The sequence below is a fragment of the Coloeus monedula genome (assembly GCF_965178545.1).
Source record: "Coloeus monedula genome assembly, chromosome: 13".
Lineage (NCBI taxonomy): Eukaryota > Metazoa > Chordata > Aves > Passeriformes > Corvidae > Coloeus > Coloeus monedula.
This window is the reverse complement of record NC_138793.1, coordinates 9,699,868-9,716,530: the sequence shown is the minus strand read 5'-3', so window position 1 is coordinate 9,716,530 and position 16,663 is coordinate 9,699,868. Positions and strand designations below refer to the sequence as shown.

The window sequence follows — 16,663 nt, the reverse complement described above, 5'->3', positions numbered from 1 at the left end:
ATAGTGATGTAAAAGTATTTCTTGGGATCCTAAGTATAAAATGCTGTCATTATGCTAAGAAATGCTTAGGTTCAATGCTTAGACAGTTTATATGAAATAAATGGGGGGGGGTAGACATGATTAACAGCTTGATTGTATGAATTTAATGCGTCAAAGAGGAAAGTGGAACAGAAATGTTCATATGGCAAAACCAGCTCTGCGTTTATGCATGTCCCTCCTGAAGAAACCCAACCAAACAAAAGCCCTATAAGCCTATGCCTTGCAGCAGTTTAACTGTTAGGGGTAGAGGGTTGCTCAGAGGTGCAGGAGGGGTATTGAAGAAGGGCCCTTAATGCTGTCCTTGGTGTGTTAGGGCTGCTCCCTCGCAGGACCTCGCTGGCTCTCAGGTCCCGGGGTGCTGGAGGACTCCTGTCCATGAGCGGGTCATGAGGCAGTGGCTCCAGCCATGGTGCCAGTGCTTGATGTCATTGGTGCTCCTGCCACAACCTGTGCAGGGCTGGGGAACCAGATTGGAGGGAGAGCCCCAGAATCAGGTCCACAGATTTGGTTTGGATCTTTTTTTCAAATTATTTTGTGGTGTGTTGGAGGCCATTCTGAGAGGCTGTTGATCTTCGTTTGGTAAATGTCATGGAGAAAAGAGACATTTGCATCTTCTCACAGGACTGTGGAAAAGGATCCATTTTGCTTTACCCTTGCATCATTCTTCAGGGCAGTTGTGTAAAAAGAGCATATTTTAACTGCCATATGTCCTCAGATGTCATCAGAAATAAAATCTTATGTAGAATTTCAGCTGTTTAGAGTAATGTAATTCATAAATTGCATACACCAAATGGGTGAGGTGAGAACTGCATGTGTGAGAAGTCCTTTGCTCATGTGGAATCAGAATTGCCACAAAGTTGTAGAAAAATACATACAAACAGGAGCAATATAAGTAAGTTCTTTTTACATTTTAGCAATATTTTCCTTCCCTGACATTTATGTCTAATCTGGTTTATTGCAGCAACAAGTATGTGCTCATGAGAGTGGTTGTGAAAATAATTTTGTAGTTCATCACTGCAAACATATCTAGGTTAGAAATCAAAGCAAGAAAACATGTTCTTTAAATATTAATGTATTTTTAAACAAAGACTTTAACTACAGTGGCCTCTCCTTGGCTTTGTCACTGAATATCTTAACATCTGGTCTCTTTCTGTGTTTCAAGCTTCAGACAACACCAGGGTGTGATGATAGGGAATGTACTTCAGAACAATGTGAAGTAACATCTGTAGATCTTGTAGAGCCTTTTTAACGTGAAACTCAGTGGGTTAGTCTAAGTTTGATATTTGTATTAGCCTTGTACAGAGGAGAAGTAGTATTAGCGTATGTAGGAGGACACAGAGATATACCCAGAATCTATGTTAGAGTGTCTATTTTATTACCTTTGAAGGCACAGCTCCACAGACTGTGGATAGACATTCTTGTCTACAAAGAGTCAAAATAGTAAATTGAAACTCTTTGAACATGTAACAGCAAAATTGTTGGTATGTTTGTCTTGGAGAACACTTTCAAGATTCAGACTAATTTTCTAACACCTTAATCTTGTATAAATATTAGGACCAGGACTGCTCTTTGAACCACCATTTAATATGCATGCATTTAAATATGGAATAAGTAGCATTAAAAGTCTGGCATATATTGAATTGCCTTGACCATCAGTCAGCAGAATAAAACTCTGCATATTCATACAAAGTTACTTCTTGCATATAAAAACTTTTATAGAATGTGTCCTTCTTAAGAGATCTGAAAATGTCTAACATGAGACCATTAAATATTCCTTTCACTACTGTTCCTAAGACTTGTTCAGTATCATACTTTGCAAAATATCATTCAGTTACAGCTTTTGGCTGTGGAATTCATTGAAGGAGTTCATATTAAAGAGTTTGGCTGGAATCACAGAGATTAAGTCTGTGCTTTTTATTGTTATTGTCAAAGTTTTTATTTGCTTGGCTGAAAGCTTTTAAAGTAACTTCAAATGTTTCCATTCTAATTGCTTTTCCAAAACTTTTAAATCTGTACTATGTGCAAACAGTGTGTCTGATGCATATTGAGGCTATATGAATAAAATATAAATGTCTATTTTTCTTTCGGATCTTGCTCAAGTATTTTATCCCACTGAGATTTTTTTCGACTCTAAGCAGAGTTAGAGAATGTGCATGTGTACACATATATACAGGCATAGCCTCACTTATATAAGTATATATATAACAACTAGTGTGGCACGTTTGAGACTCAAAAATTGGAATCTAAATGGTCCCCTGAATTAAAAGCTTTAAAATTTTAAATATCAAAAGACTGTCACATGTATGATTGTACACATATTTATGAAGAGATTCTCTAATTAATGAACCACTAACAAGATTATCATTTGCCTAAAATTCAGGATTGAGAATGCGGCAGCAAAGCTGGGTACTTTAAAGTTTTGGGTTCCTGTCTGTTGGCTTGTTGCTCATCAGTGATGTGGTTGTAAGCAAATTCAGCTTTCTGGCATGAAATAGGAATGCCTTTAGTTTTCAACAGGGCCTCCATTTCCTCCAGGTTATTGCAGGGTCCTGATAAGTGTGATAGAGAATCCTGATGGGGAAGACATGGAGAGAAACAACTGTTGTGTAGCAGGTTCTGGTGGTCAAGGTTGCCAAGGCTGACACTCCCTGGGTGGCTTTTTACGAGTCCTTGAAGACATGTCCTAGCAAATTTGTAGGCAGAACCTAGCAGGAAATTAACCCACCTCCAGAAAGTATGAACTAGTGGAAATAAGAAAACACTGTAATCTGTCTCAAAAAGCTGATTGCTACTGTACTATTCTATAATAATCACTAATCTTAAATCTGTTCTAAAAATATGAACAGAAAATCTCAAGTATAAACTTGGCATGTATAGTATGTTTTACCTAGTGGTCCAGTATTCCATTAAAGTCTTCCAAAACGTTATCTGTTACTGACAGAACATTGTCTCTGTGCATGTATCCCTACCCTTGTGCACACAGAGAGAGCAGTTTTCTCTTAGATGGAGCTGGGATACCTTATGTGCTTGCTCACATGCAGTCACAGGCTGACCCAAATGTCTTTTGCCTGCATCTGGTCCAACTCTCCATCTCCTTTATGCTCAGTGGCTCAACCCATAACCTCCTAGTGCTGCTGTTGTCTATGGTGAATAATACAACTGGTGCTGGGCAACACACACCTTCCAAAACATTGGCATCCTGCCAGAAGAGTGAGTCCCAAAATTTCTGTGGGTATTGATGTGGTGTCAAAATCAAGGCCACTATTTTGCATTCATCCTGAGATAAAATTTCTTCTTCATTTGCAAGATTTAAAACAATGCTTCATTCACTTACAACGATATGAATCCTTACAACTTTGCTGGTGTGGCATCTGTAAACAACAATCTGTCTCATTGTTTCTAGTAGCAAAATCGAAATAGAATACTTGTATTCTATAAAATAATTTGTATACCATCTACTGCTTCTGAAATATTGAAACTTCGATGAATGACTTGCTCTTCCAGAAAAGAACTCTCTGTGCCTACTATGAACACATCATAACTTAGGAGTAAAGCCTCTACAGAGATTAGCTGGATATCCATCTAGAACAGAAAGGATTGGCAAATTCTTGCATGTTTTTTTTATGTTCATTGAGAAAATAAATTGTGTTTTTTGATGAGAACCCCCCAGTATTTAATTTAATACATCTGGTGAGGACACTGATGTTTGTAGGTGGTGATAGTTAATACTACTTGAAAAAAAAAAGAAAAATAAAAAGTCCCCTGTCCCAGCCCTCCTCCCACTCCTACTTCTGTTGCCAGAATAATTTTAGTGTATATTGTTTTGTTTGGAATAATCAGGCTGAAGTAGCATTAGTCCAGCTTCTCATCTTTTAATTACAGACAGTTTATTGTCTATGCTGTCCCACTTTCTGCATGGTTCCCCACCAGCCAGCTAGACTTAGCAATCTCCATTAATTTAATTTGGCATTTCATTCAATCAGACAGGCTGTGAACATGATGAATTTTTTTTTTTTTTTAAATAACACAATGCTCATTCTTAATTGATGTCCTTATCAGACATTGTATTTGCCAGAGCTGTAATTATTGGTCAGGCAGCAAAATCAAATCTGCCCAAATGCAGTGAAGATGTTCTTCGGTGAAATTATTAAGATACAGTACTTAGACCAGCAAAGTAATTTAGTTTTGGTCTGTAATTACATCTTTTGGGATTGTTATCTTTCATTTTACTCATAAGGGTAGTGTAATCTCAGAGGAATTAATTTGGCAAATATGAAGATAAAACTGAGATTCTTGCCATAATATATATTTGTGCAAGTAGATATTTCTCTATATGAAAACTGCAAGTATGCTCACACCATAAAAGAATGATTTTATTAATGGCTATATTTTAAAAAAAAAAGTGTTCTAATTTTACTGCAGAAATACTGGAAGTGTGATCAGTTGAGGGTGCCATTTTCCATTGGCAGCAAATTGGCATCGGAAATAGTAGAATTTGGATGTGTAACTGCCTAAAATACATAAGCGGATGTATAGTGCTGTGACAGAACTGGTTTAGAGCTTGTTCTGCAGGCAGTGAGAATTTTTACTAGAAATACTATCCCAAGAAACTTGAAATGTGTCTTTTGACTGAACATTTATCATTATGAAAAGACTGCTAGTGTAATGATAATTAAGTCTGAATTCTGTTTTCCAATAAGGGTTGGGGTAAGGTTTCCTTTAATTAAAAAAAAAAGCAGCAGGGAGTGGATTCTGTCATAACTATTAATTTTTTATTTATTCTCAGATATATGATATGTAGTCTTTGAGTATAGGATTGCAGTCATACCTTTTAAGCAAAATTTAAGTTGATGGATTAGCTATGAGTAGATGATAAAATGTGTTTCATTCCTGTTCTGGATATCTGTTTTTTAAGTTTTTCTTTTGGGACATTTATTCACACTTCATGGTTTTGCTGTTGTCCTGTGCTGGAACAATAACCTTTCCAATGGTGGTTCTTCCTGGGGGTTGCACTATTATACACCAGTATTGTAAAAAGAAATATTTGGAATATTTAACAAGTTTCCCTGGTGAATTAGATTTTCTTTTTTGAGTGTAAAAATACTAGTATTTTAAACATTCATTTTTGTTCTGTTGAGATGCTCAGATAAAAGTCTGGGCTCCTTTATGTCTGGTTTTAAGTTCCTTATGTATTTCCGTATTTGACCTCTTGAGGCAGTGAATAGTTGGATGTGAGTTCTAATGTTTTTCAGATTAGAATTGCACCACAGGCCAGTTGATTTAAAGACAGGTTGTAAAAAATACTAATGACTGAACATTGGAAGTAAAATGATTTCTCCATTAAAATCAGCAGCAACATTCTGATTAACTTTTATAGGTTTGAAATGTTACTCTGTGTTTCCATAACACCTTCAAATGTTGTTTGCTTTACTTTTGAAGCTTTTTTTTAAAAACTACTATGGTTTTGTGGTGTCAAGTTCTCTTCTGCTTGTTTTATCTCTTGCTACAAGGTGTCAATCACAGTTGCCAAAGAGCCCAGAGAGTGGCCACAATTCAACATTTGAGATTTTCTGAAGATTTTTTTGTAGAAATTCAGACTCAGCGGACATTTAATCGCTGATTTTTATCCCAGGCTTCCAAGGGTGTTCTGTGGTGTTCATCATATAAGACTTCTGCCTTAAAACAACTGCTCATTAGTCTCAGCTTTCATAACCAACCAATTTTTAAGCTCTGGTGAGTACAAAGGGTAGTTTGAAAACCCAAGTAGCATTGTGCTGTGCCAATTCCAAGTGGCTTATCCCTTGATTTACAAACAGATATCCTAACATTTGGCCCCAGAGGTCTGGTCTAAGAAAACATGCACTTTGTAGAAGTGTGGCAGTGATACAGTTTTTATATCCCCAGAGCTGGGCAGGAGTTGATTTGGTCTTCATTAGGGCATGTGCTGAGGAAGGAGAGGGCCGGAATTTTTCCTTTGCATTGCAAATAAACATCCTTGCTAGAGAAGCTGGATAAGACCAGGTGTTCGGCTTCAGGTTTGGTAGTTGAAGAGAAGAGCTTCAACCAGCTATTTTAGAATGAATGAGTTTTCTGGACATGCTTTATACAAGGTGTTAGTAAACCAAGCATCCGGTCTCATTCCAGTCTTCATGTCTGTCCAGAGGGAGTTCAGCAGGGTCAAGACTCAGGTGCCTTTCCAACATAGAGGAGTAGAGGAGCTGTCATAGTTTTAATGCAATGATTTGCATGAAGAATGGAAGCTGTGATTCACATCAAGTTCAGAAGAGGCTTTGTTTGTGTGCTGTTCATTTCCTGAAATGGGCAGATGCGTGTGGTTTCCTAGGGTTGGTGGTGGCAGTCAGCTGGCTACTCCCACTTACTGTGTTTGTCAAAACTGGAAAGAGAGTTTGAACTCCTGAAACCAAAGGAAACAAATTGCACTTTGTAATGCAATGCTGTGTATTGCCAAAGGAAGCTGGAGACATTTTATTCTCTCCTAGTTACAGAGCAAGGGTGCCCTGAGATCTTTACATGAAAAGCTTTATGCAAAACCTACCCTATTGCTCTGGCAAATTTCTTTGCAAAGCATCCCAACACCGTCCCAAAACAGAGATAGCTGGCCTAGGTGCTGCACTGCACTCTCCTTCTGTCCCAGGAAACCCAACAGGTGCAAGCCTTGGAGTCTACCTGGGCAGGCCAAAATGCTGGGTCTCCTCTTTAATTTGAATCCCTCTTGTCAACTATACCAATGCTCTGAGCTGTTTATGAGGGGTCAGAGGAAGGGATCCTTAAGAAAATAATTGAAGAAAAATATTGCCTGCAACAAGTCTTTTCACAAAAAATTATTTTACTAAAATAGGCAAGAACCCGTTGTTCTATTTAGAATGATTTATAACTGTTCCCAGCTGATCACAAAGTGTTTCTAAATTAAAAGCCATTAATTATAGCCTTATATAGATACAAAGATATGCAAGAAGTGCTTTGTAATTCCTGCTCTGCACTTCAGGTGAGAGCTTTTTAAATTACTTGGACCATTGGAGCCACCTGCTTGACTAAATGCTGAGGGCCCTGTGTTTCAGTACTCATCAGTGCATTGCAGTGTTAACATTGTTACTGATTTTTCTCATTTCTCCAGGGCAAATACTAATTAATGGATACAATTCACAGCTGATTAGCTGTAGTTTCTTCAGTAATTACATTCGCAGACTAACTGTTCAGAAGAGGATTTCTAACCCAGTTCTTATTTCACTCTAAGCTTAATTTGTTTTTTGAATTGTTTAGGTCCTTAAGATAATAACCATTTTATTTTCTTTTGTTGTTATAGGTACCATTAGATAATATGGAAGTTTAATCTTAGAAATACTCACTGATAATTGTTATGTGCCTTCAATGGATTTCTAGTTCAGAGACAAAAAATAAATGTAAAGAATATTAGTTGTGATCCATACTAATAAAAGCTGAAATATTCCAGTTTTTGACATCAGTGCCTGAGTCATACACAATAGGGTCTTAAATATCATAGCCTAAGAACAGAATGACTTGAAGGATATGTACCTGTAACTTTTAGCTTTGACATTCCTTGTTATATCATTTGCTTCCACAGCCTTAATAAAATGGAAAATTTAATTGTCACTCTCCCCTTTGTTTTACTTTAATAAAACAAAAAGGAAGAAAACCACCTGGCAGTCAGAAAGCAGTAGCTGTGGTGTGAGCAATACATGTACATCAAAGCAATGTAGAATTTTACTCTTCAAGGTAAAAATCAGCCACAGTTCTGTTTTGAGGCACTGGAGCCCTTAGGATGCTAAGGTTATTAAAATAGGGGAGGTTTTGTCCCCACTTATTTATCCAGTGTTAGTGTAATACTTGCCTAGTGTACCTTTGCCCTTAGATATCCTTTGAAAACTTGACTTTTTTTTTTTTGTTACTGTAGAAAGAACAGCTCTATTTGAGCCATTTGAGTTTTTCATGTAAATCATTCTTAGTTTGCCACTAACTGACATGAAAAATTCTATCCTGTCGATCGCACTGTTGAGCTGAAGTAGTGTCTTTGTGCAACAAATCCACACACACATCCGTATGTGCCAAAACAGTCATTTGAATGTGCAATTTTACTTGAATTTTTTAAGCTCCAAACATGGGTGACATCTGGGCTTTTAAAAAATGGATGACATTACTTGAGTATCTGCATAGCTGGGGATAACAGAGTTTTAATAGCTATGAGGCAGCCTACATATTGTGCTAAGGCCTCTGTTGCTTAACATGTGTTATAGGTTGAAAGATTCAGAATGATAAGTACACAAATGGAATTTGTTGCTTCAGAATGAGGGATCTCATCTTGTATTCCTTCCCTCCCCTATGAGTGTCTCCTAATTTTGTTGATGTCCTGTTTAGTCAATCTGACAATTCATCAGGTACACAAGGCTCCAATTCTTTTTTCTTTCCTTTTATTTTTTTTTTTTTAAATCTCCTTTTAACTTTGTCTTATTGCCAGAAGTGGATGTTTTGAGTTTTCAGGGAACAGGCTTTTCTTGAAAGGATCACTGGTCCCTCCAGTGAGAAACTGGGGAGTCTGAAACATTTCACTGCTAAAAACAGTCAGGCACTAAGTGCAGTTGTAGCAAATTGAGCTGAAACAAAGTGGTTTTCCTTTCAGGCCAGGTTCAGCTGCTCTGAAAGTACAACAGAGTTCCTTGCTTGGAAAGAACAATCTGTGCAAGTGCTTGGTCACCCATCTTCACGTGCTGGTTGCAGAGCTTATGCTGCTTTTGTGAGCGTTTGCTGTTGTGGGGCTGAGGAGGGGTTAGGGTCCACCAAGATCCAGCAAGATAAGATAAAACAAGGCCTTCCTAAAAAAATTTGTTTTATAAAACTTGAAAATGGTAGTTAAGAGAGGAATGCTCAGTGTGGCTTTAGCAGCAGTGATGTGTTAGGGACAGCACAGGGGCTTTTTCCTCACTTAGCACTCTATCTTGCCCTGTGCTCTTTGCTTGGTAGTAGAGATGTGCAATTGTGAAAGCCTGTTTTACTGCAGGTGCATGTCATGCCTAGTGTCTGTTCCTGGCAGCAAAGACTGTGGATGTTCCCTCCTCTGGGAACATGTGCAGGACTGGTTACCAGCCTACATGCCTTCGGAAGTGCCGTTCAAGGGCACAAGGCACAGTATTATGCTGATAATCTTTCTTTCTGTGTTCAGTCCCTAGAAGTAAAAGTACTTATCTTCTTAACAAATGTTCATACTTGAGAATTTGGAGGAAAATGACTGTGGCATCAAAGGAAATGCCTTCTTATCACTGGCATGTGGCATGAGAGTTGCACCTCAGTGGGAGCAAGTGGGCACTGGGCACACCTTGGGGTCTGGGTGTCAGACAGTTTCTCTGGTTTGCAAAATCTTCTGGTGTTAATGTTCACTGGGAGACGGGGCACTCCACTGGAGTGAAAGATAAACAAAGGGGGATTGTTTGGCTTTTCAATTTTGTGGAAAGAATGGCACTTCAGGAACAGCATTGCAGATTCTCATTCTTCCCCTTACTGGTCTTCAGCTTTTTAAAACCAGGTGTACTTGGAGTAGTAATACAGCAGCTCCTTCTGGCTGCAGCAATCCTCCGGGTCAGGATCACTGATGGAAATATTACAATGTGCATCAGAAAAGAGGTAGTAGAAGTGTCTTTCCTTGGAGTCTCTTTCTAATGGATTCTTAATTTTCAAAGTCACCTTTAGGTCTCTGGGGTGGCTTTGCTGCATGGGCAAAAAGAGTCGGAGAGATACATATGAATATCTTCCTTTTACAGACTGGGGGATGCAGAGTATGTAATAACAATAATAATAATAATAATGATGATGATGATGAATTCAATCAAGTTCTGACTTCAAAGAACATCTGCAAAATTACATCTTGTCTGTTTGTTGATTTAATTTTGTTGGGTTTTTTTCTTCCCCCAACCTTTTCTATGCCAGTGATGGGGTAAAGAAAAGTTTATCATGGCATACATTAAATCCAAATATTTATTTTTCTTTCAGTTTGGAAACAATAACAACTACATGAACATGGCAGAGGCAAATAATGCATTTCTTGCTGCAAATGAGGTAGATGTTTTTATTTTTTATCTATGCTCATATTCTGCTGTTTGCTGTGATAATTTAACAGACTCTGAATGGATGAAGAGTGAAGTGCCGAATTTCTGTGTGTTTTATGGAGCACAAAATAAAGACTTTAATGAGAAAGAAAATAACCTGACAGCTCTCCATTACTAGTCAATTTAGCTGTCCATAAGGCTGTTACTTACATAGCATGTCAATAGAAACAAATCTGCTTTATGTATGGAAAAAAATTATGAACAGAAGGAAACAAATAAAAAGCACAGTAGGTGTACACTTTGAAAGCAAGCTTAGTAATAGTCATTACTAGCTAATGTTCTAATTTTTGTTATAGATACAAATGGTTTAATTTGGGTTCTTAATACTCATATGAGATAGAAAACCAAAGCCAGCTCTTTTGCCTGAAGTGTATATGCTGCATCAAGGAATCTTTTGAATCCAGGCTCCAGAATAAACCCAGAGGCTGGGTTGTGGAGATGATGTATTTGATCACTGCCTGTGTGAGTGGAAACAGGAGGAAGTGTGGCAGCTCCAGGCTCCATGTATCTGCTAGGTGGGGCCACGTTACAGCCAGTTAAAAGACCATCAACACATTAATCCTGACCCCAAGTCCAGACAGAAATTGCCTTTGCTCATCCTTGAAACCCAAGCTCTTACTCCAAAGGAAAGAATGGAAAGTGCAAGATGCACTGTCTAGTATGTGCACAGCAATATGGAGAACAAGAACTGTTTATACAGGGTGCATGCCATAACTGATCTTCCCAACATGAGGAAAGGGTAGAAAACCAGGCAGCCCTGATTTTCATATTGTAAGTAGGAATTCAGTCACAGGTATTCCTGTGCACTTCTAAAACAGTGATCTCAGAGAAAATAAGCAGAAAGGTGTATCAATAAACATGAAGGTTAGAATTAAGGGTAGGATTTTATGAATCATTTATACAATGGTCACCATATCTTTTTACCCAGCAAGACTGCTTAGATAAGGGAATATTGTTTGGCACTAGCTCCAGTGTTATTTGTGATAATGAACACAAACCCCATCTGTAATGACAACATGATGTTTCTTTCTGTAGAATTTCTTTCCTACATTTGAATCAAACATTGATGAAAGCTCTGCTGCCAGCAGCTGTTCAGAGACAATTTAATTCCAGCTGTGATAATTCACCGTGTCAGACATTGGCTGTTATATGTTGATACAACAGTTCTCCAGATTTGCATTTTTATCAAAAGGAACAAATGTTTTGAACATTTCAGTACAGATGGCATTTAACCATGCACACAAGTTTGTTTTTTTTTTTTTAATATATGTGTAAGATATAAATATTTGAAAAGTTAATAACTTTAAAAAATGTGATTGGTAAGATAAATCTCACAAATGTTATAACATCTTTTGGTCACAACAGCACCTTTCTGCAGTCTCAAATTGCATGCTATTCAGGCTCTTTTTACAGACTGAATAGCCCAGCGATTTGGATTTAAGGCTACTTCACTAAGGGGCTTTCTTTCTTCTTAGATTATATCTATTTTATCCTCAATCTGAGGTCTGTTTTATGTTGTTTTGGTTTTTGTTTTGTTTGTTTGTTTTGTTTGTTTGTTTGTTTTTTTAAGATATATACATATTTGGATAAATTATACAGTTAGGATTGAATTCAGATTTAAAAATGTTAAGGCATTCATCAATTTACTCTCCCATTTGTAGTAAGTGATGAGTATTAGGATGAATGCTACTTTTCTAAGTAAAAGATTGTGTTATTATCTAGCTGCATTATATATTTCTACAGCTGTCCTAGAATTATTCTGTTAGATGGGCAAAAAAGATCCAGTTCTTATAATTACTAATATCTCATAAATATGTCAAGTAAAGAGAGGTTCAAATGTACTATAATAATACTGATTTCATTGAACCTTTTTGCTTGAACAAGGAATAAAAATATGATTAAATGTTACTGTTGGTATTAAAGCGTGAACCTTACTTTGCAATTACTGCATTATAATGTATTTAATTATAGTGGTTTTGCATTAACATGAATGTAGCTTTCTTGGTATTATTTTGGGCCTGAGCACTGCTGTGCTAGAATCCCATTTTATTTCTGTAAATAATGCCTTAAGAGTGTAATCCTACAGCACATTCAGGCTTAGAAGCCACACATTTGCTTTATGTTTTCTGTCTCTATGTCATGATTACTACGACTCATTTTAAAGCACCTTAAATATTTATTGAAATAATATTTCAAGTGTTAATTACAGTGGTAATGAAAACAGCCAAATGCCACATATCAAGAATGAGTGTTTATCCGTATTGTTAATGTGATATGTTAGATTTCATTAAGCAGTAATGGGGTAGCAAATGAGTCACAAATTACAGTTGCATCTGTTACTAGACCACATTAGTGCCAAAATAACTGCAAATGCAGCCATAGGGTTATGTTCATTAGCCAACCACTTCTCCTGGCCAAACCATCCTTTGTGTTTTGTGAACTATGGGGTCCATGAGAAGAAAAATTCACACCTTTTGTAATATAGCAGTGGGGAAGTCAAACATGTCCCTAATCCAGGCCCAGCCTTCACATCCAGAATTAAGTTACAGCCTTGCAGTTGGAGCGAGATGGGCACAGTCTCAGCAGACTCTGACGGTGCTGCAGACTGCAGCAATCTGGGACCTCATCATTTCTGGTGTGAGACCAATAATGACAGCTGACAGGTTCTATATGCAAGCAAAGGTTTTTCTTGTGTTTCAGTTTCCATCTTCTCTCAAGCGGTTATTAATTTATATCATCATTAACAGTTTGAAGGATGACAATTTGCAGCAGTTAATGAGATCTTTCACTGAACTTATCATTTTTAAATTAACTGGCATTAAGTCACTCTTTCAAACAATGTAATTAATACATAAAACAATTCTCCCTCCCGCCCCAACCTGAATCCTGAACTAAGGCAAACAAACAAATCCCAGAGCAGCCTTGCATGTCCAGAACAAGACAAGAGTGCCTATTTTAGGATTGCCAACTGCCCAATTTGATCAAGGCAGTCCTGATTTGGGTACATTTAAAATGGCCTAATTTCAAGCACTGAATTTCTATTATTAAGTAGCAGTGGACCTGAAATAATACATGAAAGTTCATTTAACTCTCAAAAAATTTGAATAAGCGTAACTCATTTGTTTCCCAAATAAAAGTCAGCAATGTTGAAGCCAGATACAGTCTCTACTTGAATAAAGATTATCTTTGACAGACACATGCACACATACAACCATGCACAAACCCTGAAGATAACTGGCAGTAAATGTTTTGCTCAAGGCATCTTAACAGGTGTTTAGTTCATAACAAACCTACTGTTCAAACAAAGCTGGCTTGCTTCAGAAAGCACTGGAAGCTGCTGTAATCACCCTCATGCTTTCAAATGCCTCTCCTCCAAATGACACCGTGTGTTTAAAAGGTTTCACCCTATTTTGGGGATGGAAAAGAAATAAAGAATGATAATATTTCATGTTTGTTAGTGGATAAAGGCAAACAAGATGTGAAATGGTCAGTACTGAGTTCCTGTTGTGTGTGTGCTACAAAATTGTCAGTGCTTTATGAAGCGTGAGAATAATGTAAGCTGTTTGTGCTATTTTACTAACATATCAATTAAGTGGCAGTTTGTTATACAGCCAAATCTAGTGTAGCTGATATTTGGACTAACGGACAGATGTTGCTAATTAAGTACACATTAAAAAACTGTTAATACTGATACTCCATTAAAGCCATATGATAATGAGACTTAAATCTTTAATCAGAATGATCCACAAACCCCTTCAGCATATGAAACTTAAAAATTTTGTTGGTTATACAGTTTGCATTTGAGAACAAACCAAGACTTGGACTGCAGGTGTGGAGGTGATTGCTGAGCTCTGTGTGCCCTAACATTGTTTGCCTTGTCCTGTCCTTTTCCAGCAGACGTTCCATACGCCGAGCCTTGGGGACGAGGAGTTTGAAATCCCACCCATTACCCCCCCGCCCGAGTCAGATCCTGCACTGGGCATGGCAGATATACTGCTGCCCTTTCAGGGCCTTGGTGACCAGCTGCCTGCACAAGGAAATGAATTTACACCTCAGTTTCCCCCCCAGAGCTTGGATCTTCCCTCTATTACAATATCCCGGAATCTCGTGGAGCAAGATGGTGTCATCCACAGCAATGGATTGCATATGGTAGGTCTGGTCCTTTGTGTGTTCCCATTGCCTAATAGTGTCTGTCAAGTGTAGATTTGTGCCATGTCTCAGTTTTCACTGACCCCTCAGAAGATCTGTGTGATTTCTTGGGAGCCTGACCAAGCATTGCCAGCATTCTGTGTCACGTTACAGGCATGTTCTGTATGAACGATGACACGTGTTGTTAGACAGCAAACAATGATTTGCTATTACTCAGTTCCCTAAGGCAGCTGACAAATGGTTAAGGGTCAAATACTGGTGGATTCAGCAAGATAAACATGGTTGTTAATGTACAGTGAAATGTTCTACTGTTTGTGAACAGATCTCTTGTGAAGAAGCTGTCAGGCTTTACAAGCACAGAATTTTCATTTTGGGAATGGATTTGGAAGCCCATATCCATTGGCATCATGTGCATCCCAAGTGCCCCTAAAGTTCAAAATGTGTTGTACAGCTGGCACTGGCATCAAGAATTGAAAGACCATAGTGTTGGCCAGGGTGAACTACAGCATTCAGAATGAATTGCTTGTCTGTATTTGAAGTAGGACTCACATCTGACATCCATCAGGATATTTTGAGAGTGCAGTATTGAGAGTAGCTCAGAAGGAGGGCCAGACACAGTATGGCAGCAGGAAAATCCCTCTATCCTGTATATTCCATGGGCTGAATCTTTTATAAATATGAATGAATTAATTTTTTTTTAAACTCATAATAGAAGTGATAGGGATGTATTACCTTGACATACTCAGAAATATAGGGCCATAAAAAGACTTTGTTGTGTCCGGTGCTCTTGTTGGCCACAGAGGCTGGGACAGGGTGGTCTTCTGTACCTGGGCTGTGCCAGAGCCTTCAAGAATAGGGAGGCATGATCTGAGTGGGAAAGAGCTGAGTGATGGGGACTGTTAGGCTAATTCCAGTGTTAATTAGAACAATCCAAATCAGGGATGGGTTCCTCCAGAACCTATACACACTGAAGGGCTGCGATCTTCATGGGAGGGTGCATGGGGCAGTTCTCTGTTGTTGCAGTGTTTCTCTTTCAGCTCTGGGTGATCTCCCAGTGTGGGTTTCTGAGAGCTTTGTGCAGTAACACTCATACTGCCAGCAATGAGACACAGCTGTGAGCCAGTTTATCCTACTCAGCATTTTAAACTCAGTGCTTACAATTAGAATTAGTTTCTGTGTTGCATATTGAAAAGCGAGTGAATGTTTAGCTTGAACAGATATTTTACATCAACTATATTTTTTTCTGATTAGCTCTTTTATATAGGACCTTTTGCTGAACTTGGTGTAGTGAAAATACATATTTACTGCTGGACTGAAATAAGGGTTGTGTTGTTATGTTGTGTTTCTTTTTTATTATTCTGGCAAGTTAAAATTAATTAAAGATTTACAAACCAACAGGCAGCAAATATTTCTCTGTAATTCTACAGACTGCTGACTTCATTGCAAATTTTAATATTTCTTAGGAGGTCATGAAGAATAGCTAGCGTTAATGCAGAGTGAACCACAAGCTGCTCACTACTTAGGAGATACAGAATTCAGTCATTCTGTGGATCCAAAACAGGGACTGCCTAAAACAGGCCTTGAAGGATATGGTATTTGTTTTAGATCTCATTTTGCACTGTACATGTTGGGTAACTTCTGAATGAAGATTAATAAAACCCGAGAGTCAGGAATGTTGTGCCTGAAAACAAAAGTAATGGAGTGTGTGTGCACAGAATACAAAGAGACTTGGTCAGAAAATATTGTGGGCTGGATCGGCCCACAGAAAATATTGTGGGCTGGATATGTGTACGAGTGTCCCCTCAATGTTAGTGAGTGCTTTGTAACCTGACCCAGTTTTGCCCTTTAATTTTGCATTCTTCCACTGAATGTGATTCTTCCATGAGTAAATGCTGTCACCTTAACAGTCCCAGCCAGAAGAGGTCTCCTGGTTATGTATCTCTTTGCTCACCTCTTCTGGTGCTGAATGGTAGGCTTCACATCTTTGCCTTTTCCCTTGACTGAGCAATGTAGAAATTACTGGCACAGTTGACACTGACTCCATTGGTAAGAATTTGTTCCCGTATAGCTCAGTGAGAAGATGTAGAGAAGCTCCTTCCTTCTCACCCCAGTAGTCCAGTGGCATTTTTTAGGGTGATTGCCAATTCAAAGCTATGGATTGGGCACTTGTGTGCTACAGTTTTGCTGCAGAGAGTTGACGAGGAATTGTGTGATTTGATGTGGAGGAGCCACATAGGGAGGTTTGTGTTTCAGATATTCCCCACAACTGCTTGATTTGTTTCATGCTGTGAGATGGAGTGGCCCCTGCCATTGTGTTCTAGTCAGTAGTCTTTTTCTCT

General features: G+C 38.2%; 1 protein-coding gene across 1 annotated transcript in view; it reads left to right on the top strand.

The window, feature by feature from the left end:
* TOX3 (TOX high mobility group box family member 3) overlaps positions 1–16,663 on the top strand; it is a gene marked incomplete at both ends in the record, with an annotated part of 72,189 nt that overhangs the window by 38,296 nt on the left and 17,230 nt on the right. Inside the window, 2 exons of the mRNA XM_082289789.1 lie at positions 10,060–10,125; positions 14,070–14,324. Of these exons, the coding sequence (XP_082145915.1) occupies positions 10,060–10,125; positions 14,070–14,324 (321 nt within the window). The remainder of the gene's footprint in view (positions 1–10,059; positions 10,126–14,069; positions 14,325–16,663) is intronic.